Source organism: Rissa tridactyla, chromosome 2, assembly GCF_028500815.1.
Source record: "Rissa tridactyla isolate bRisTri1 chromosome 2, bRisTri1.patW.cur.20221130, whole genome shotgun sequence".
NCBI classification, from domain to species: domain Eukaryota; kingdom Metazoa; phylum Chordata; class Aves; order Charadriiformes; family Laridae; genus Rissa; species Rissa tridactyla.
The window spans coordinates 75716886-75740483 of NC_071467.1; the positions used below are offsets into that span (position 1 = coordinate 75716886).

A 23598-nucleotide genomic window follows, 5' to 3' on the forward strand; every position below is an offset into this window, starting at 1 on the left:
GGATCTCCAAGAAAGTACTGTAACTGGTCATAAGCTGAATAGCTGCTCCTGGTGGTTCATTTACCTAGAAAACATGGCAAAAGAATGGATATCAGAAAATATTTTAGCTGCATAGCACTGTGTAAATGTTTGCTAGCTCCATTACTTGGCTCTGCTTTCCATCCGTGTCATAAAGTTTTGTGCAATACAAGGTTTGCAGGCAGCAATGGTGTATTTTACCAGGCCATTTGATACAGCTGGAAAATAAGGGCACATTTTGGGACACACCAAGTCGTGTTTGGTCTCAAGTAGCTGTTGAGGCAGTGACTGTGCAGTAACCAGAAGCAGATATCGATGTGTGTGTTCGTCAGCCCGCTGAACTCCTGATAGGGAGTGACGTAACTTGTGGCTGGGGAGTAATTACAGTACTCTGCAATAGGAGTTCAGAGAGTGGTTAGTGCAAAGGGCTCGCAGAGTTTTGTTGTCTTGCAGAGTAATTACGATTGTTAAGGAGGAACGAATGAACACCAAGTTACTTATTTACTGTGAGGTAAGGTGGCGTATATGGAAAGGTTGGTGCACTTTTTAGGGGCTGATGTTCCTCCAACCACCCACACCACAGCTGTGGTTGATTCACTTTGAGCTCTTTAAGGCAGGGGTGTCTCTATCACGTTGCAAGGGGAAGGATACAGATCTTTTTATAAAGTCCTTGGAGTGACAGTTAAAAGCTTGCATTGCCCTTCAAAATACCGTATCACAAAAATATGCAGAAATACAGATGGGATTTTTAACAAACTATAATGATTGCTTTCCAACGTGTGCAGCGGACAAGTGTGTCTTCACCTATTGACTTCTGGTTTTTTTCTTCTAAATTATTGGTTCTTGCAAAGTGCTTACTACAGTGTTTGACAATCTGAATTTGATACATTGACAAGCTGAACTGAGGTATTTGTGATATACTTATGAAATGTACGTCATTTTATCAGTAAGTGAAGTGGTGCTTCCCATTAGCGCTGGCATAATTAAAAATGCCACCAAATTTTGGTTATATATATAGTAAATACGATAGGAGAAATACTTCATTCTGTGTTAGCTTTTCACCAAGGCAGACAAAATAAATGTCCATTGCTGGCTGTTATTAGCTGTGTTTTTCTGCTCTAAAATAAATAAATGTTTTCTGCAATAAAATATTTGCACTGTAAAATTATAGCTATGAAATTACTGAAGACTAGTCTTTGGTCTTTCCAGATTTCTATTTATCTGGGACTTCCAGATGTGTTATGCTGCTTTTATTTTGTCTTCCAGATGACGATGTGGACCTAGAAGCTTTGGTAAATGACATGAATTCCTCATTTGAAAGTTTATACTCTACATGCAGCATGCAGTCGGAAACCACTCCGCTCCTTCAAAATGGTCAGCTCAACCGCAGTCAGTTGCCATCCTCAGGATCTGGTGCGCTGCAGCCCATGTCTCCCAGGCAGAAGGTGCAGCGGTCTCAGCCTGTACGCATTATGGCAGTCAGGTAGGAACAAGGGATGTGCCTCCTTTTTTTTAAAGTTTTCTTGAACTAGTTTCAAAAGAACCGCATTTTCAAATAGGAGATCAACTTCGGTAGGAGCCTAGTAGTGTTAGACTGGACTTTTGCATAGGAAAGAAGAAGTACCAGGTAGGTGAAGGACATAAAATCTGCATGTGTTTTGTAAAATGCAAAAATGTCTCATTTTCACCCTTTTTTTTGTCAATGTTTGATGTACTTGTAGTAGCAGACGTGTAGAAGCATATCATTGGTACCAATTTGCAGAAATGATGTCCATAGCTGGATTTATTTCCAAACTGTTAAAAACTGTTTTCTCAGGTATGGTGCCCACTGACAGCTTCTTGGTTTTATAAAACATAAGAGATCATGCAGATAGATGAGAGTGCATTCAGCTGGTTTTGATATACAAAAAATACCTCTCTTTGGGGAGTTTTCCTGAACGGTCCAAGACAAACGAAAAAGGAGCACGTCATAGTTATTTTACTGTTCTTCCTAGGGCGCTTTCAGCTCTTTCACTTGAGTGCATTATGTGAGGCATTACGCCCCCCAAAAAAGTGTTTTAACGTGTCTCCCTGTTGTGAGGATGGGGGCTTGAATTCAAGCTTCAAGTGCAGTACTCTTGGTGGTGATGGAAGAGTCTACAGGTGACACTGAAGTTCTTAAAATCTTCTTCTTAGGCAGCAGGAGGAAAGGAGCTCCTGTCAGCATGAGTAGGTAAATTGCCTGAATCGGAGAGATTTGGAATTTTCCTTTCCTTGTAGTTAACAGTGTCTTCTCCAAAAGAAGTGAGAAGTAATAATGATAAAAGAAAAAGCCCAGAGATGGAAAGAGTTTCTCCTAATTCTTTACACTGATGTATTTCCTACAGGAATGGTATTCTTAAGACAGGCAGCTTTTCCTTATGAATGGGTAGTATGCAGTAACTTGGCAGTACAACCAAGTCAGCTAATGATGCAGTCATTTTCACAAGTATTTCATATTTAACCTTGAATAGGGCTGTACTAGAAAAGGCACTCACTAGAGTGCTATAACTGTTGATGTTTTGTAAATATCTTAATCAGAACACTTAGTTTAAACTATTTTTGGCATTTCAAAACTTAGGAACTCTTTTTTTGAGAACACTCTGCCTTTCTGAACTCTGTACTTCCATGCGCACAAGAACATCATGTGTTTATCATTAAAGAAAATAATGGCGAAACTCTTATTCAGGGTTATCTAGACCCCTTTCCCATAGAGGGAGATGGCTGTGTCTTTTTTGCAGCCAGAACAGAAGGGCTGACTGTGGTAATTCTCTTAAGAGCACAGTTTTGTCTATCAGTCACGAAGTAAATGAAGCACTGCAGCAGTATAGGCAGAGCAGAGCGCAGCACAGTGAATTCTCATTTTAAGAAAACCATACCTTTTTAATTGTGTCGAGTCTGTAGTTCTACTTATAATGGAGGTCAGTCAAAAACTTGCAATACAGAGCACTATTACAAAAGTCTACTGGGCTGAAGGAATCTTACACCATCCTCTACCCTGTGGTGTAGGGAAGTGCACACACGGGTAGCACCAAAAAAAATGGAGCAGGTCAAGCAGTCGTTTGCATGGCTCATAGTTATGGTTGGAACCTGCTATTTATAGCAAAAACCCAAATCTGTAAGCCTCATTTCGTGGAACACCAAGGCAGCTAAATTGCAGGATAGAGTTACCTGCGGAGCGGATTTCCCAATAGTTATTTTATCAGCCCACGGGTTCTGGTACGGGCAGAGACAGCGAGTGTGCCTGGGGTGGGACACGCTGCCAGAGGCAAACCCAGCAGGGGAAGAAAAAATGCGAGCAGATGGGAGTTTTTAATGATTTACATTTCAAATCCAGGAGTTCGTTGACTGTCTCTGGAGAATTCCATGATTGCCACTAGATGGTGCTTTCTGCAAAGGCGTTGCAGGCAGCCTGCTGCAGAGTCACCTAGTCCATCTTCAATGGTGATGCCCTAGGAGTAGGGAAACCTAAAGCAATCTGTGTGGTCATGAATAGGTCTTACATCTTTTCAAGCCTTTCTGTGGCATCTGGTATGCTTTAGTTTTCCTTTTGTTGGTGTGGGCAATGCAGGTGTATTATAAACCAGAACTTGAAACTCTGCTGGTCCTACGTAGACTCGTGAGGCGTATCTCAGGAGATGCAAACTTGTCTGAACAGTAACTGCACAACTGGCATAAGGTGGGAGGGTGTAATTGCAGTTTATTGCTCAAGCTGAGTCTTTGCATTTCTGGAATCTGGTATCGTAATGAGGTGACAATATTGGTTTCAGTCTCAGCTTGGAGACTTTACAGAGGGTATACCTTTGTTTGCAGATCCACGTGGAATTTGGCTCCAAGTGACTGCCGTTGTGTTCTCCTCTTTCACGTTGGTTTGGAAGAGCTTAACTGACTCTGGTGCACAGAGCTTAAGCTTCTAAGCTAGTGCTTACAACAGGGAGTACAGATGGATATTTCTGTTTGTTTTATGTGCACAGTTACCTCAGTTACTCACCCAAATAATCAAGTTATAAGCAATAAAACAAACATAGATGCCCGGCTGATCATTTTTCACATGCACTTGCCTACTTTGTGCTTGCAGTTGCTGTAACTGTATAGTAGTTGCTTAGAAGAGGAGTGGTTTTGATTCCTTTTCTTTAGTATCGTTATCATAAAATGGTGTGGCAAGAGATCCAGATCTAGTGGTGCCAGTTTGCTCCTCTTAATGCTTAGTGCTTCTGTGTTTATAGGCGTCTTCAAGAAGAAGAACAGCAATTCAGAACATCGTCTTTGCCGGCCATACCAAATCCCTTCCCAGAACTTTGTAGCCCCGCAAGCTCTCCAGTGCTAGCCCCTGGATCTTTACCTCAGAGTCAACCTGCTAGTAAGCATGTGAGTATGGGACGAAGCTTTGGGTCATCCATTCGCGTTCAAACCAGCAGTGGACTATTTCGCTTTGAAGGCAGAAAGTTTTAAGATAAGTAGAAACACTCCTAGGCTTTGTCTGTGAGTAGGGCAGCACTGGCCGAAAGAGTGTCTTCAGACAGGCTTCAGACCTTTTTTAAAAGGTTTGTAAGAATGAAGTGTAAAAATGAAGCAAGTCTCTTTCTGATACATGCATGTTGTGAATGAAGCAGTAATGCCTTAATATCTTTTGGATTTTGTTATCCAAGGTAATGACTTGCTGATTCAGAAGTCAAGTTGGTTAGCTTGGATTTGGAGGAGGATCTGTGCATCTTATACTGCATATTCTAGGTGCCACAAAGCCAGTGAACAGCTGTTTTCTTTAAGGACACGGTGCTGCTTTATTTTTGTGTTTTTCATGATGCTGCTTAAAAAGCAAACTAATTTTCTTGGAGCATGTAACTAGGCCCAGCTCCTTGTAATGGGACTTAAGGGAGCATTGTCCCACGGAAAGCTGGTTGAGCAACTCTCTGGGTTCTTGGCAGTGAAGGTAGCACAGACTGAGCTCTCATGTGGTCCAGAGTGATAACCTCAGTGACGCTGCAGTTTTTCTTTTCATCCTCCTCCACTCAGAGAAACAACCATCTTGTTTTGTATCAGTCCTTGAGCACGTTTAAAGATTAAAGCTGGACTCAAAAACCTTTATTTTGTAAACTGTGCTGACTTGCATGGGGATCAAAAGATGGGTTGCTCCTACTGACTGTTGGGTTGAGTACCCAAAAATACGATGATGTTCTGTATCACTGCTCAATTAGTTTGTAAGCGGCTCCTACGTTGGTCAGACTTATAAAAGGCGTTGGGTGGACAGTTCAGCTATAAGCAGTAGACCCTAGCGTATGCTCTCACATCTTCTGTGTTGCTTTACATTGCCGTAAACAGCTGTCTGCTTTCTTGAAAGACACAGTGCATCTTATAGGATCATAGAATCGTTTAGGTTGGAAGGGACCTTTAAGGTCATGCAGGTACAACCATGAACCTAACACTGCCAAAACCACCACTAAACCATGTCTCTAAGCACCATGTCTACCCATCTTTTAAATACCTCCAGGGATGGTGATTCTACCATTTCCCTGGGCAGCCTATTCCAATATTTGATAACCCTTATGGTGAAGAAATTTTTCCTAATATCCATCCTAAACCTCCCCTGGCACAACTTGAGGCCGTTTCCTCTTGTCCTATCACCTGTTACTTGACAGAGGAGATTGACCCCCACCTCGCTACATTGGGTTTACTGCATTTCTTGTATGTACAAGACAGACAGATAACCAAATAATGCCCTAGGAAAGAATTGAGTCATCCCATTAAAAATTTAGCAGGGACCTCATCAGAGGCCTGGGTACTGGCTAAGCAAGAGAGTTTCTTTTGTCAAGGCAGTGCTAATCTGACTCTGGGGAGACAAAACAAGGGGCAGTTCTGCCTCCTGGCACTTGCCAACAAGACAAGAGCATAGCTGCCTTTCTCAGACAAACCTTTCCAAATACTTCCTAGTTCTGAGGATTCTTTGCCTTTTAGCTTTCTGTTTTACTAAAATCAACCAAGGCACACTAAAGATCGCTCTGTGAAGCTGTAAGAACCCTAAATGATCTGTGCGTCAGTTTTCAGTGGTATTTGGAAACTAGTGGTTTAACAGCACATAAATATAAAAGTTAATCTTTTAATGTATCTAAGAAGACAGCTATAAAGACAGAAGTAGATTTTTTTCCTAAATTTTACTTTGTAACTTTTAAAAAAGAATTAACCTAGCTGATCTTAAAATAAAAGATTTTGACAAGCCTTTTGAAATGAAATAAATACTTATATTCCATAGATATGCTTGCTGCTGAAGTTATTAATCAAAGAGAATCCATTGTAGTGGTAAAACCTTTTAGGGTACGAGATGAGGAGGTAAAGCATGTTGGACAATAGTGGCTTGTTCTGTAGATGCAGATCCACTGTTCACTTCAGTTTATCGACTGATTGGAGGCCAATGAGAAACACTGGCTGAGGGTGACGGAAGGACAGGAAAGTGTTCTTTTCCTCTCTAGTGAATTGTCTCGCTCTCTTTAATGAACGAATAGAGAACAGAACTGGGGAAAAAAAACTGGTTTTAAGGTATTGATTGACAAAAGTAAGGACAAGAAAAAAAAGTAGGTTCAGTTTCTTCGTGAAGGAAGAAAACTTTATTTTTAATACCACAGTTTTAAATGTGGAGTGTCGTTGGATCACAAAATAATCTGTGTGTTCAGCCTCCTCATAGGATATTAGTTGTGTTTAACCCAGTTCTAGTTCCCTTCAATGGAGTCAGCTAAACAGAGTAAAAAATGAGACTTAAGAAATGTTATACATCTTTTCAACTTCCCAAAGTTTGGGAATTTGAGTAAACTTTTTTAGGACATGCTTTTGCTTAGATAAGTGTCCATAGATACAATATAAACTACTGGTTAACAAAATAAGTGATGGGCTTAGTTATAAGGACTGCAACAGCACGTTTTAGTGGCTGGCAGTTAGTGAAATGAGCTGTGTTTTAAGAAAAATATAGATACAATGTCAAATGTAAACCAAGGTTAAACATAATGATGCTTAATTTCAGGTTCTCTGCTTGCAGATTAGAAACAAGGATTAAAATTGGAGATTGGAATGAGCCATTCTGATTACATGGGGTATATGAGGTGTTAGCGAAAAGTAACTCCCTTCGTGCCTCTCGAGTGTTTGTGGGTAAATAGGCGAATAGCAGTTGGCAGCTGGCAGTGCTGCAGCTCTGATCTCACAGGGCATCACGGCACGTGCATGGCATGGAGGAAAACTTGCCTTTGGTCAGCTCATATCTAGGGGACTTGAGAGGGACTCAGGTTAAGGCAGTCTGAGGAGATTTCAGAATGGAGCCAGTATTTTATTTCCTGACTGCGTGAAAGAAGTCTGATGCAGCTTTGTAAGAAATGGAGTGTCATTGGTATTGTTCCTCTTGGAACAACTCGGTCTTATTTTTTAATAATTTTAAAACACAACTCTGCCGTGATAAAACCTAGTAGTGGTTATGCAAGAGGAATTTAAAGATCCCGTTGTGTTAAACACAGAAGAGTCTCATGTCATATTGGGCATAAAGAAATGCCAGCTCTGTTCAAGTTTTACTAAATGAAAACTTTATCACAGTATATTCTCCTCTATAGGAAAAGGATGCATGCGTGGATGAAAGAGTGAGTAAAGGAGCTTTCAGGTCATAAAGCTTGAATTGTATTTGCAGCTCAAAAAACAGATGTTGTCGTCTTTTCTCATATGCAAAATCTTATTCTTGTAGCTGGAGCTTGAGACACAGATTTCATGTTAAGATGAAATCTTAAGGTTAAAGAAAAGGTTAAGATCCTTTTCCTTATTTTCTTCATGCAGTTGCCATTGCTTTTTTTTCATAAGCAGTTTGCAATATTTGCTTATGCACTGTTCTGCACTTGTTTCATGCTCTTTCTTGCCTCAGCAAAGAAGGGTAAAAGCAGTAAAGCAATGAAAAATAGCTGTAATAAATAATTCCTATATTTTTGTGGTAGATTTGTTTTGTTTTCTCACGATGATGAAGCATTGTCTTTATCGTACTCAAAAAAGTGCACATATCAGGAATAACTTCTTTTTTTAATACGTATTCTGAGATCTGTTCGGTAATGGTACCGATTTCACCACAGCAGGAAGCAGTATGCCACCTCTGGCTCTGCTGCCAGTCAGGCGCTGAGTACTGCTTTTAAAGCTGATGGCTGCAGGAGCATGCTGCAGCTGCTCCCCAGAAGACAGAGAACAGTGCAAAATAACGGGTCTTCTGTACTAGCACAAAACTAAAAACACGTGTAGGCAAACGGGATTGTCATTTAATGGGAGGATCAATATAGCAATCTGGGAGGTAAAGCTGGAATGTTAGGCTTATTGAAATTGTTGCAGATTTTGCTTCTTTATTTGATTCTGGATAATCTTCTCTGGTTTAGAAGAAAAGCCCAAATAAAAAGATTTGGTATATACTTTTTTTTTTTAAGCACATAGGCAGGTTGAGTAACTGACACATAATTTAGTAGTAAAAGACTTAGAAGAGCAATAACTGTGACCCTTTGGGTTACGTTTCAAAGGCTGTCCTGCTCTGAGCCACCTCCACAGTGGCAGGGTCTAGGCTAATACATGTGTGACCAACACATCTGGCGGCAGAGGTTAAGTGACTTCTAATTAAACAGATACATGCTCTTTGGGAGTTCAGCGCTATGATCCTTTATTACAGTTCTGCAGGTTGAAACAGCCCACTTTGAGCTAAGTTTTGCCGTGAGAAATGTTAGATGTCGACCTGTTGATAGTGAACGGCACATGGCGCTGTAAAAATTGGCACCACTGAAGTTTTAGTAACATAGTCAACCAGTTGGTGAGTACCTGGGCGAAAAGTACCAACTAGCTGTGCTACTGAGTCAGTAGCTACTTCAGCTACTGGTGTGGTGAGTGAGACACCGCAGATGTCTTGCGTTTGGAGAAAGTATGACCCTTCAAGTGGTAGCTGCCAAAAAGCTCTTAAGTTCTTGAATCGAGAGCAGCATTGTCCATGAGCTCAGGCAGGAGAAGGCTGATGGGAGAGGAGCTATCTGATCAGTGCGTTCCGAAGGGTTTCCTCCTTCATCATGTGCCTCTCTGTCCTCTAAGTATCACCCATCTGCCTCTGACCATGAGCCAGGAGAAACTTCAGCAGACCTCTGTGAGCATTGTAAGCACTCCAGCTCTCTGTGCTGGGAAGGGCAGGTAAAAACAAGAGCACGAAGGACGTTTTCTGGGTGACACCGTGGGGCATTGCAAGACAATTTGATTTTACTATTTTTTTTCCCCCTCTCCCTTTTCCCCACATCTTTGTCCCTAAAGCACGTGCACACCTACAAACATGAGATCACCCCACGTCTGAGGGGGACAGTGGTCATGGGCTGGGAGAAGGGACAGCTGAAAGTTTTTAAAACATCATTTACTTAACAGGATAAATATGTTTGTCTAAGAAAAATGGAAACCAGAAAATTACTCCAAACCAAGACCAAACATTTGTCCAAAAGATTGCTAAAAACATCAGACAGTTAGGTTACCGCTAATTGAAGTCCATCTTTGTGTTGCTGGTATAAACTAAGAACTAGTTGGTAACTTAGGTTATAATTTCTCGTTGTGTACAAATATTTTGGAAAAAGCATGCAATAATTACATGTAGGTCACTGCAATGCCACAGGATATTAGGCTAAAGTATCTTGTGTGAGTCAATGAAGCTTTCAACTGTAAAAATAGGGCAAATTTCTCACATCCCCCCTCTATACAGTCCAGGCAAACTTCCAAATAGCAGTTTGATGTACCAAAATTATTTATTCTTTTCTAGCAAATTAAATTCACCAATGGGTATGAATTAATGCCATTCTTTTTTCCAGATTTAGTTGCCCTTCAAGGGAAGTCCTGTAAACAGACTTCTTAGTTTTAATTGTTTTAATTACATGTTATGATGCACTTCTTTTTTTTTTTTTTTCTTCCTGTAAAACTTTTATATTGTCTCTTTTGAAGACAAGGATGTTGATTTCCAGAGAGAAGCTGTACAAAACCACAAACTTTTGTATAATGAAAACTTTATGTACCAAGTTAGATTTTTCATGTGTGACAAGCAAATTTTGTACTTAATCCTGCAGTTGAATAACCTTTACCAACAAGACATTTTGAAAATAAATACTGACATCAAGTTGAGTCAACAGGACTTTACTTTCTCTAAACAGGCCAAATCCTGCAGCTGGATTAATGCACACAATTCCTTATGTTCGGGTCCAGGCACTCCCTTTGGTCCAACTTTAAAATATGGGTTTTCATGGGTATCTGCCGTGACAATATCATGTTGTTTCTCTCAAATCTTTCTTTGAAGTGAGGGTCTTAAGCTAAACAAACAAATAATATGTAGATTGCTCTGTGGCATGTTTGACTCAGATGCCTCTTTTTTTAAGGAAGTTGTGATTGTGTATGGGAAAAATTGGGAAAGATCAGGCCTCTGCTGCGGGGCTGTGATCTAACTGTATGAAAACAGGTCTTACACTTCCCTGGGTGCCTCTCTTTTGTTTGGAGAAATAATGCTTTCCTGAACTAAATAAGCTAAATTTGATGGACAGTGTAGGAAAGATGTTGCATTACTTGTCACCTTTGTCCCCTGTGTTTCGTGAACATGTTGTCCCATTCCTTCTGAAGAAATGGGGGGGTGTGAGCTCACATGGGTTTGAAAATCTCATTTGCTTGTTACTGACAAAGAGGGTAATGAATATCTGAAGACTTAACGAGTCTGCTGCAGTCCTCAGCGCTGTTGGTGCTGGGCGGTTGGTGGGGGTCAGCAGGCTCTGGAGCCCGGCCCGTGGTCTGCTGGGGACTGGGATAAGGACCTTTGATCTGGGTCAAAGCTGCTGTTTCTCCTTCCTCACGCCTGTTACAGCAAGAAGCTTGGTGATAGGAAGAAATGAGTCTCTGCCTTCTTGCTTTTGGAAAGTGCCAGAACAGTAGTTACAGCCCCAACGTGAATTACGGGAAATATTAAGGGCATCTCACACGCAAACCCAGAAGTATGTTATTTGTTGGGATTTTTTGTTTTTAATGACACAAACCTGGCCCCGCTCCCAGGAGCTTTTTGGCTCCCTGCGCATAAGCGATGCTTCGGCAGCGGGAGCGTGCTGGGAGGAGGGATGGGTGGCCGGGACAAGCGGCAGGGTGCTGGGGACGCGTTGCCTGGCTGAGGGTGGTCTGGCACAGTCAGCGGGACGGGACCGGCCTGACCCAAACCTGCCCTGCACGTGTGCTGGTAGCCCCAGTGGGGGTTCAGCCACACAGTAACGCTTGCAGTTGTTTTAAAAAAGCTGTTTTACAGTAGTAACACCATTGCAATTGACCTTTAGGACTGCCTTGTGTAAATACTGAGTAGTCTGTGTAGTATATGCTGCAGTAGCTGTGCATTAGTGTATTCACACTAGATTTTTGTGTGTGCATCTTAGTTAGGCATGCCTTCCCACATTTTTGTTGCGCAGCATTACTCTTGTGATATTTTATTAATGGCACAGTGAGAATATAACTTAGCTGTTCCGTGCTTTGATCGGGGATTGACAGAATTGAGAAGCTATCAGGCTGAGAGTGCGGGGAAAAGTGGGAAAACGTAATATGAGAGAGATTGTAATTCTCTCTGTGCCTAGTGAGGCAGGCAGCAGTGGGTTTGGGCGTAAACATCAGTGCAGTAGGGAATTAAAAAAAAAAAAAACCAACCAGAACTATATTGAGTGATTGTAATTATACTGTAAGTGAATGGTTGAGATGAATCAGAGATGTCATAACTCCATACTGATAGCCTTTAAGGAGGTGCTTAACATAGTGCGAGTTCACTCAGCTCCTCCTTGCCCTCTGTGCTGCCTGGACTCGAGGTTTGAGTTCAGGTCAACTGTAGATATTTTGGATAGAAATCTTTTTGGACCTCTGCTACCCAGTAGGACAGATGCAAGAAAGCACCAACTCATGGGTTAGAGCTTCTGCCGTGTGTCTTAGGTGACCTTGCGGCACCATGTTGCTGCCAGCAATTGGTGGGAGAGGTGACCACAAGGTCCTTCCTGAGGCGAGCGGGGACAGAGCCCTTAGAGAGCTGTGCTGGCACCTGCGGCTGAGCTGCAGGTGATCCCCCAGTGGGTGCTGTGGACATAGGTAGTGCAGGACTGGGAAGATGCCCAATTTTTTGCTTGCTTGCTGGCATCTACTTCTAGGGACGGAAGGCAAAGCCAGTGTTTGGTTTGTTCATTTCCAAACCATCAGCAGAGTGGTTGCTTAAGTACCAGGAGTAATGCTGTTCATTCACAGCAGGAAAAAGGCTTCTTTGGGCTTGCTGTAATTACCTGGACGGTGAACTGTGCCCACATTAAAGTGGAAATCCGATTGAAACTTATGTCTTCACTTAAGTGGCCTTTCTGTGTGGACAAACAGGGGAAGAATGAGCTTGCAAATTCGTTGGCGTGGTAATGGGATGTTTATGCATTGCTCCAGAGCTTGCAGATACAGTTTTGTTCCATTTCCTGAACAGAGGGGATGTTAGTTGGAATTTAATAACATTTTTGCATTAGAAGAATACCACTGAGTTAATTAAATCATTGTGGGATGAGTTTCAATTCTCTGTTCTCTTGATTTATAGTCTCCTTATTGCTATCAAATTCTTATTGTATTATTCTTTCTTCTAATAGGTGTGCAGAATTACTGTACTAAAAAGTGATTTTGTTTAATTAATGCAAGTACCTTCAGTCTTTTGCTTCAGCCTGGCTGTAACCTGAACATCATTTACAAAATTTACAGAAAAGCAAATTTATTCTGGACTTGTTAAAAGGCAAGCCATCACTGATTAATAAAAGCTACGGGTCATGTTCCTCCATTGGCATTAGGATTGCTTGTTCTCTCCAGTGGTAGATCCTGCTGCTGTCATGTTAGGGTTACTAGAGCTGGTTTCAGCTGCTGCATTTTCAGTACCTAATGGGGGCCTACAGGAATGGTGGGGAGGAACTCTTTGTCAGTGATAGGACGAGGCGTAGTGGGTTTGGACTGAAAGAGGGTAGATTTAGGTAGCTATTAGGAAGAAATTCTTTACTGTGGGGGTGGTGAACCACTGGAACAGGTTACCCAGGGAAGCTGTGGATGCCCCATCCCTGGAAGTGTTCAAGGCCAGGCTGGATGGGGCTTTGAGCAACCTCATCTAATGGGTTAGATGCCTGTGGCAGAGGGGTTGGAACGAGATGATCTTTATGGTCCCTTCCAACTCAAACCATTCTATGATTTCAGAAAGCAACAGACTTGGAAATACCTTCACTATGGCATGAAGCATGTCTTTGGTTTTTCTCCTGTTGCTGAGGGGGCAATGAATAGCACTTAGAAGCAAAACGGATTGACTGTCAGCTGGGAGTTTGGATGTGAGATCCCATGTTGAGCATGGGATGTTTCTGGGGAATGTGGATAAAGCAACTTAGTTTCAGCAGACTTATGACCAGTGAAATTTCACTAACAGCAAAGCAAAAACTGTTCTGCAGGTTTTTTAAAGAGACCTTTGAAAGCTGCTTTTGTTTCTCACCAAACAGGTGCCACTTTAAAGCACGCAGATCTTTCCAGCCACCCCTTCTATCTGCCTAGATCTCTTGTCTGGCCAGAGTGAGGAACTACTCCGCTTTTTGGGGATACTTAGATATGGACTATACCCATTCTCAATGGAGACTGCTTTAACTCCCCATCCAGACATCTAAGAACATCATCCCCACCCACGCCTCCCGCTTGCCAAATGGCCCACGCCATTGTGGGAGGCATCAGGCTCGCTGAAGCACGCTCGGCAGCTGCAGAGGGCCCGAGTGCTGGGAATAATGTCTGTGCCCTGCAGCTATAGGGGAAGATTGGCCGCCTCACTGTAGGGTGACCTTGCATGTGTTCTTCCTCTTGCCTCCTAGGTTCACCTTTAAAAATCACATTTTCCCACTATGCTTGCCAGAATAAGTAATGAGAGTAGGAACAAGCCATCCCTAAGGAAAAAAATACTGCTTTAAAAAACAAACAAACAAAAAAAACCAACCCCAAACCAAAAAAAACCCCAGAAAAACCCCACCAAAACAATTGAGGTGAAAACCCTTACCGAAAATAATATTCTAAGTTAAATAACAGCGTGATGATAGTAAAACACCAGGATTTAATTCTACAGACAATTTGCCCTTGGGCTTCTGCGAGTCGTTTTTGAGCTTGTCCTTGCCTGCAAACCGTTAGGAGCAGCTAATTACTCAGAAGTAACTTGCCTGTCATACTGTTGCTGGTCACACTTATTTTCCCTATTGCTTACTAAAATCCACTGAAAGCCAGCCAACCACAGTATTTCCAGACCTTATAAATAGCTTTACAGATGTTTGCAGCAATTCCCATTCCCCAGGTACTCAGTTTTGTAGAGCAAACTGTAGACTGAGTATATGCTAAACAATGGGTATCAGGTACATGGTTCTAGTGTTGAAAAATACCTGCCGTGTTTCAGATTAAGAATTTTCTTTACTGAGTTGTCTCAAATTCCAGAGTAGTGTTGTTTTTAACTGTGTGTGTATGTGTGTGTATATATGAGAAGATGAAAAGATTGCTTGCAATACTGTCACACACCTTGTAAGTGATATGGAGCAGATTGAAAAGAAGTAGACATTAAATATATTAAGATTATCCTCCTCTTCATTAGGGAAAGAATTTAAAGCTAATGTTACAGGAATAGCAACATCTAATAACACAAATAAAACCTTTTATATTCTCCTGGATTATAAGTATTTTCCTGTGTTATATGCTGGTTTGTTCTCTGGATTTTTTTTGCCACTAACCTTTGAACTTTTTTCTTTAGCCAGCTATCTAGCTCGGCAAAGTTTGTAAAGCTCGTCCAAGTGAGGCTGAGCTTTGCCTCTTGTGTTACATCCTTGTCAAATGAATGTCCTCTGATAGGCAGGCACAAATAATGTCCGGCTGAAAAACGTCCTTGCTATGCTTGAAGCTAATGTCATTCCACCTGTAGCACTTAAAAGGTCCTAAACATATTTGAGAACCTATTATTAGTTTCCTCTTTTGTCTGCTTCACAAGAGGCACCAAGGCTGGGTTTTACTCCTGAATGTGGGTCCAGTCAATGCCTTAAATGCTGTTTGGTGAAAGTTTTGTTTATGCTTTTTTGCTTATCTTTGAGCATACTTATGATTTGCATCCTATTCTGCTGAAGGTTTTGGTTGGTTTTTTGGGGTGTTTTATTTGGCTTTTTTTGACTGCACAGATGAAAAAGGTAATTCAAATCCCAAATCTTTCATCGTCTGCAGAGAGAGGCTGTCATTCCAAGGGGAGCAGAGTGCTCGTCAGCGGGGGGGGCAGGAGAGCACCACATTCAGCTCTAGGGATAGAGAATGTATATTTCTAACCATTTGTACAGTGTGACACATTTCTTAATATTTTCTAGGATATTAATAAGAAGGGAAGATCAGGAGGCAGCCGGCTATATTTGTGCAAATGTACCTTCAGTGTAATTTCCCTTTGCTCTCAGTGAACATTTAGTTCTGCGTTACACTGCATGCAAGTTACAAATGAGCATTTGCTTACAGGCTAATTAAGCGTAGCTTAGAGCAGTACTTAATTGCAACACTTCAAGCAATACAGAGGAACTTCAAGCCGATCTGGCTAACAAGAAATTAACTTAGTACCCTCCCAAGGTTGCACTAACTGCTGTGTCTGTCAGGTTTCATTACCACTTGCCCTCTTACGTGCATGGAACAGCACTTGGGCGATCTCCAGAAGTCACTTTTTTGTCTAAGAGAAACCTTTAGGACTTAAACTACAGCAGGAAATGCTTCAAGAAGAGAGACAGGGTTGAGGGCATGATGGAGTCTTTTGTGGGTAAGGAAATTGCTTGTGCAGCAGATGCTGGCTTTGAGTGTCTCTAGCAGTTCATCCATCGAACTGATGTCCGAACGGGTCTCAGCTGAAAGACTCTGCTATGTTGATGCATAACCGTTAAAATGAAAGAGCTGAATGAACTTTATAGAAAGCTTTCTATATGTTAGTTTTATCCCTTAAATAAATAAATAATCTAGTAACTCTAAAGATGATTAAATAAATTTTACAGCACTGTAAACATGCTCACATCAATTTCTCCTCTTTGCCTCTTTCTCAAGCCTTCTCTAACATGCAGCTGTAAAAACTGTGGTGGTTGACTGATTCTCCTCAGGTAAAATGGTTGAGGATTATGTGCGTGCAAATGGCTTGTTTTTCCCCTGCGCCAAGCCTTACAAGTGCTAATCGCCCTACATTCAAATAGCAGCTATTAAGGAAGGGGAGACCCTAATAAAATTCCAGCAAAAATAATATAATGAAGTGTTAATACTCCCAGATGTATTTACAGTGACTGTATTCCTTTATGAGTTTGCAGCAACCTCTGCTTTCTACATAATTGATTTCATCTTTACTACAGTTATGTCTTTTATGAACATACGTCTGTAAAGTATCTGGAGGTGCAACTTAAAGGCAGTATCTGAGTATGATTACTGATGGAGTGTAGAGGAATGCAGTGCTTTTTTTGGACTGCTTCATTATTCTTTTTTGAAAATCTGTAAGTGTAGGGAAGTAGAAACTAAATTTTTTTCTCTTAAATTGTGTGACAGTGTTTAAGTGGAATTTCAAACCAGTAAGGGCTCACTGAGTTCAAGAAATACATTAGAAATAGTTGAAGTATTTAAAGTCTGAGTTGGTGGTGGCTCAGATTGCTTGGCTTAGACAGCATGTCAGTGCAGAGCTCTGACCCTGCTATAAAAGGACTTCTTCCATTATTTGTGTACAAAACCACTTCTGTTGGTGCAAAACTTGCACAAGGCCAGTTTTGCTGCAGTGACTTAACAGATCTTTTGAAAGGTTGTTGAAGAGTATTTCTTTGTTATGCTGAGTGATTCACCTTTTTCAGTACAACCATAATAATATTTTGAGAAGGACACATTTGACTTCGCATAACACGGTTGCAAGTTAGGTTGGTGTGCTGCAGCTGAACTACCACTAGCTGTAATTAAGTAGCTATATTGATTGCACATCGAACTATAAAATGTGTGTATTAATGCAAGACAAACTTGGAGGTCTTTAGCTACAACAGACAAGCAGTAGGAATAGCCATGCTTTTCATATTATTTGCTCTGCGGTGGCATTTTTTTGGCTGCTGGAAAGTGGCATGTAGACTAATGAACATATCCAGCATAGTTGTTTCTCCTGGCTATAGGCAGCCCTTTCTCAAATCTCAGCTTGCACGAAGTGGAGATGAAAATCTTTAACTTTGGAGGAGGATACTGGGATTTCTTGCTGAAGATAATCTTCACCTTTTTGTGTCTGACTTATTATCGTGAATGTTCGTATGAGTGGTTGGCTTGAACTCAATGTACAAGTCATCCATAAGTTCTGACATGGAGTTGGTTTAATCAGTCTCAGGTTATCAGACCGCTGCTGTCAGATTCATTTGAGGTAGACATGGCAGTCACAATCTTTTACTATCTTTCTGCTGAAAGACCTCTTCAGGTAGCTGCTTGCTTCATGTTAAAAACAACAGCAGCAAGTGCTGTTTTGGGAAGGTGCTGCATTCCGCATTTTGCTTGATTGGTGTCACATCTGACCAAGGGACCTTTGCGTGTGCTCCACTCCTCCCCACCCAAAGTTACATTGCTCTGTGTGGGGACAGCAATTTCTTTACAAAATTATATCTGTTTGCCTTTAAGTTTATTCCATAGTAAAACTGAAACAAAACTTTCTAACAAATACCACTACTGAGCAAAACTTGGGTAATACTTTTTCTACATATAATGATAAAGAGACCAGGGAATGTAATATTAGGCAACCACTTATGGTAGTTTTTCGCAGTGTCAAGAAATATGACCACCTTTAAACACCCTTGGGGTGGGAACTATTTCTGTGAACTATGGTTCTATAAAAATGGAATCTCTGATTTGGGTTGCTTGTTTGGGTATCTCCGGTCAGTGGTGGGTTAGGGTAGCTTTTAAGGACGTTCATGCCACTTTAGGGTAGCAAAACTATAGGAGATGATAAATTTCACTGAAGTGCCTCTTTCTCTTTACAATTAGCTACATTGGGAACCTGAATCATTAGTGATGACTAGACGTGCTTAGATTAAGGGGGCTAGTAACAGTTGAAATGACTACCACCTCTGTGTAGTTTGGGTGGAATACAAAAAACCTTAAACTAAGCAACGATGTATGATGGCAAATATCCTTTCCTTCCCCTAAGTTACCGAATTGTTTTGTTAGGACCAAATCTGGCCTCGTTTCTAAGTGGGAAATTGTTGTTGACCATTCGCCTGCATGGCCAACCTGCTCATCTGTTACTCCCCCTGGCAGAAACAGCAGAGTTTGTTTGTCTGGAGAGATGCTGGCAGCTGCAGGGCTGATTTTTTTTCCATCATCTGTTAAGGGCCTGTGAAGAATGATCAGTTTCTAACCACATTCGTCTTGTGCAAATTAAAGCCAGGGCTCTTACACATGTCTCCTTAATGTTTTAATTTCAGTGTGCAGTGTTCAGACATCTGAGGTAGCCATTTTCAATAGGTGAACATATATAAGATTTGGGGAGGGAATACAGACCTTCATGGACAGGTACTTTTAGCCATTGGTACTCGATACATGATAGGGAAAGCCAATTATGGTTGAAAAAAAAAAAAATTTTTTTTGAGGAACAAATGGGTATCTATGAGGCGGCGGAGGGGAAATAGCTCTTCTTCAAGAGACAGTAAGCCCACAGGGGAGAGTAATAGCAGGAGTTTCTAAGGAGAGTGTTGTGGAATTGGACCACCGTTTCATGAAGTAAATGATCTCTGATTTGCCTGCTGAGGGAAAGCTACCCTCCACACTTGTGAGTAGAAAACCAAGGCAACAAACATAAGTTGGTTTGTGAGGGAGGAAGGAGGGTTGATTTCCCCAAATTAAATTATCTTTGCAATGGACAGTCAAAATCATTAGGATGTCTCTCTGATGTCTTAGTTAAAAAAACTGAATTTGTCATCTCAAGGCGGTTTCTGTGCTGAACCCCAGAATGAAGCTACCTGGTAATTTATCTAATCCAGTCTGTACACATGGAAAATAATGGTCTTTACAGAGAAGGTTAAACGCTTAGGCTTAACATGACACAGTCCGTGGAAGGGAAATGTGTTATATGACACCTAGAACAGGATGCACTTTTTCATTTCTTCTTGAAATGCAGGTTTCATGGTATAGCTTGAGTAAGCTCATATACTAGCTATTTTGTTATGCTTTAAAAAGTGAAATTCATACAGCGTATAGGTTGGCAAAGCCTCAGTTGATGTGAGCCAAGCAAACTTGGGTTGTTTTCTGTACAGCTGGGTTCACTGAAAGAAGAACCTGCAGAACTCTGGCAACAAATCCACAAAACCACTTATTTCTTACAAGTTACGCTTTGGGTCTGATCAGTGTCTGTTATGTTGAAGGGTGTATGAGCAACAGTTGAACTGAAAATAGTTTCAGTACAGAGTATTTTTTGTTAATACCCTGCAGCTAGCCAAAATTTTTTACTTTTGCCATGTGTAATCTTGTGCAACAAGATGGGGGAGTTGTGGAAGAAGCAAATGTTGTGACACTTCTCTACATTGTACAAAAGGCAAGATAGATTTTTCTCCAATAAGAAACCTTATGGTGGTTATGCTAAACCACCATCCGAAGACACCAACCTTCTGAAGCTGGAAAAGGCAATAAAGTTTTTCCCATGTGTAGAATTGTCTCTTTGTGAATTAATAGAGAGTGATAAAGAGTGACATTTGCTGAAGTCAGCAGGCTTGTGTTGGACACAGTTAGAAATGCAGTAATAATTACTAATAACTAATAATTCATTATTATTGCCAGTTAAAATTATTCATGCAATATGTTTTTAATGGAATCTTTTCACTTCAGAATAGATTAGTTTTGATGTGTACAACTATGTATTTAACCTAAGAAGTTCTACACGGTGATTGAACGGAAGAAGTAGGTGTTGTAATTTGAACTCTGTAGAATGAAATTTGAATGTATGTTACTAGTTCACATAAATGTAACACTGCAAGGAAGCAGATCTTAGTATGCAGATTCATACCAAAACCAAGCTAGTGTTTGGGGGAGGGGGGAGTGGGGAAGGAAGAACACTGTTTACATTCATATATATTTATTTATAGAGTAAAGTTTTGTCTGGAAGGGCCGATTAAATTGTTATGTTGCCCAGGATCCTAAACTGCGATGTTTACATATCTTCTGTTATATGTTGATCTAAGTTGTACTTTTGCCCTTTAAGCCAAGCCTTCTTAAAGTTGTTCTTATATAGCTGAGTCTGTTTGCCAAGCGCACAACATTTTTTATAATATCCTATTTTGGGTGGGAATGGAATTAACTCACTCATGGAAATAGAAACTTCAGAATAAGAAAGATGTCCAAAGGTTGATCTACCTTCTGCCAGTCAATCTGGAAAAAAAAATGAGCTTGTGAAAAGGCAAACTAAACCTGACATCAGTGCCTTCACGTTTTCTTTCAGTTTCTCTGTGGTTCAGTTTAAGAAGGTTTCAATGACCTAGATTTTTCTCAGCATAATTTTTAAAGAAGATCCATGATGTAAATACAGAGCCATCAAAATCCTTTAAGAAAACTGTAATTCGTGCCAGGATGGAAGTAAAGTTACTGGTATCTTTGCATGGTGGATTTCTTTAACTTATTGCCAATAATTTTAGGGAGGGGGGGAAGGGGAAGGAGGGGAGCACACCTGAAGGTAACAGCCGTTATGTGTTATATATAATACAGAAAAATACAGAGTCAACTCCCTTGTCGTTGCGTTTCTGAGTCCTGGAAACGTTTCTTCACAATCAACTACAGTAATAAGGCCACTGATAAAAGATTTCCCATTTAATACCGTGCAGAATTGGTTTCTAGGGAGTGTCTCTTGTCTTAAAGAAAAGAGACGCCTCGTATTTGGTCTTTTCCTATGGGGTTCTTTTTCATACTCCTTTGCCTACGGTAAACAAAGCAAGCTATTTGTGAGCTATTTGAATATAAATGTCTCTCTAATACAGCTAATTATTTTAAATGTTTAATGGGAGCCTCGTGAAAATTGTTGCATAAACTTTTCAATTAGAGACAAGGCTCGTTGATTGCATTTGCACAAGATGCTCAATTGGGTGGACAACACAGAATAAATACATTTGGAAATTATCTCAGATTATCTACTTTTAGGGGGCTGCCTATAGGGAGGAGAAAGCTTTGCTTCCAATCAACTTCAAAGATAAGATAGCTTAATTGGAAGCTGACTGTGCCTTGACAGCTTCAGAGCAGCAGTGACTTCCATGTAAAATAATCTGAAGCAGATGCTGAATGAAGAAGTAGCATGTTCTTTCATGCAAGCTTTGGCATCAAATCTACAGCATTATGTTATCTAGTTCTATATCAGGAAGCATTTTTTTATTGTGACATTGGTTTCAGCACACTACCTCATATTTAGACTTAGGCAGTTGAGTTCATCAGCCTTTGACAAATGGACTTCAAGTGTTTCTGAAACACTTAACTTAAAGGGAACTTTGAACCATTGTGGCACGGCTTGGGAAAATACTGATGAAATATCCTAGGAAAACACCCGTTTAGCGTTCCTAAACTGTGATCAAACTTCAGTGGATTTTTTTTTTCTTTTAGTTAATATTGTGGTATTTATGTAACTCTGCACTATTTATATAAGAGATTACAGGCTAGAGAAACAGGCTGCCAGAAACCTCATGAAGTTCAACAAGGGCAAGTGCAAAGCCCTGCACCTAGGGAGGAACAACCCCATGCACCAGTACAGGCTGGGGGCCAAGCCAGCTGGAAAGCAGCTTGGCAGAACAAGAACAGGGGGTCCTGGTGGACACCAAGTTGAACACGAACCAGGAATACGCCCTTGCCACAAAGAGGAATAATCATATCCTGGACTGCCATAGGCAAAGCATTGCCAGGAGGTTGGGGGAGGTTGTCCTTCCCCTTCATTCAGCACTGGTGAGGCCATGCCTGGAGTACTGGGTACAGGGCAGGGCTCCCTGGTACAAGAGAGACATGGACATACTGGAGAGCATCCCACAAAGGGCCACAGAGATGGTTAAAGGACTGGAGCATTTCTCCTATCAGGAAAGGCTGAGGGAGCTGGGACTGTTCAGCCTGGAGAATAGAAGGCTTGGGGCATCTTATGAATGTATATAAATACCTGAAAAGGGGATGGAAAGAGGATGGAGCCGGGCTCTTTTCAGTGTGCCCAGCAGAGGCAATGAGCACAAACTGAAACACAGGAGGTTCCCTCTGAACATCAGGCAACACTCTTTTAACTGTGAGGGTGACCAAGCAGTGGCACAGGTTGCCCAGAGAGGTTGTGAAATCTCCATCCTTGGGGATATTTTGAAGGCGTCTGGATGTTGTCCCAGGCAACGGGCTCTAGCTGGCCTTGCTTGAGCCAGGGGTGGGGACCAGATGACCTCCAGAGGTCCCTTCCACCCTCAACCCTTCTGTGATCCTGTGATTGTTCTTAAACCTTTACGATGTAAAAAAAAGGTTAAAGTCGTGATGATTCTGAAATAGATCATCTCTGTGTTTTGTCTTTAATATTGAAGTTAGGAATTATGAGAGTAAAGCTCACCGTTAATTTATGTATAACTACTTTCTAAGAAGAGTAATCTTTCTACTTGCCTAGTGTGTGCCAGCATTATCAACTTAATCCACTTGAACGTCTTGTAAGAATTCTGTTAAAATTTACTTTATGGGGGGATTTCTGAGTTGAATGTTTGACTCTTATTTGACTATCAATAATACTGAAATTAGGCAATGGCAATCAAAGTATACCTAAATATCTCTTTTACTTCATCAGTACAAATACATCAGCAGAAATAGAGAGGAGCCAGTCGTCTGATTTATAAATGCTGAGAACCTGGACCAGAGCACTTAGAAGATGATCTGTTCTCATGGGAAATCCTCAGCCTTGGAGGCACTAAAAATGAAATCACTCAAATGCTTATCCAACTAATCATAAGGGATAATACAGCTTTAGAATAAAAGATTACCAGTTGGCAGAAAATATGATGGAAGACAGTTAAGGGCTGTGAAATGAGGTTTATATGATTCAGTGAAGCTTTGCACTGAACTCTGTTTGTTAAGTGTCAGTGGAATACTGATAGTGGTGTACCCAGAAAGGTGAAAGCCTGGTCGAGGAGTATGATGTGAATCACGGGGGGTGGGGGGTGTGTTGATGTCAAGGTGGGAGGGTAGGAGGAGCTGCTTTCGAACAGGTAGTGTGTTGGTCAGCGGTGGAAAGCAGCATTCACACCTCCGCGGTGTGACCTGCGATGGGAGATGCAGAGAGCTGACATGTTTTTCTTCAGGGATGGGCTGAGGAGAGGAGTTGCAAGAGAGGAAGGGTGGAGCGGTTGTGCGATGCTTCGAGTTAGGCTGCTGAAAACAGTTTGGAGAAGGAGAGAGAGGAGAGGAGAGCTGTTACTGTTCAGAGACAGTCACGTGGACACAGGTCCGTTAAAGCACCTTGTGTGCATGTCTGCTGAACATCCTATTCATTGTAGCTTTAGCAAAGTGACC

The 23598-nt window shown here is 41.2% G+C and overlaps 1 protein-coding gene across 8 annotated transcripts in view; it reads left to right on the forward strand.

Annotated features, from left to right (window-relative positions):
- The window catches only part of GRB10 (growth factor receptor bound protein 10), a 152252-nt gene that overhangs the window by 90773 nt on the left and 37881 nt on the right, over positions 1–23598 (forward strand). For all 8 annotated transcript variants that reach the window (XR_008464672.1, XM_054189893.1, XM_054189894.1 and 5 more), the window contains 2 exons: positions 1285–1501; positions 4263–4404. Coding sequence is in view for 7 of the 8 variants with exons in the window: in XM_054189893.1 (XP_054045868.1) it covers positions 1285–1501; positions 4263–4404 (359 nt within the window). In the remaining variant the exon portion in view is untranslated. The remainder of the gene's footprint in view (positions 1–1284; positions 1502–4262; positions 4405–23598) is intronic.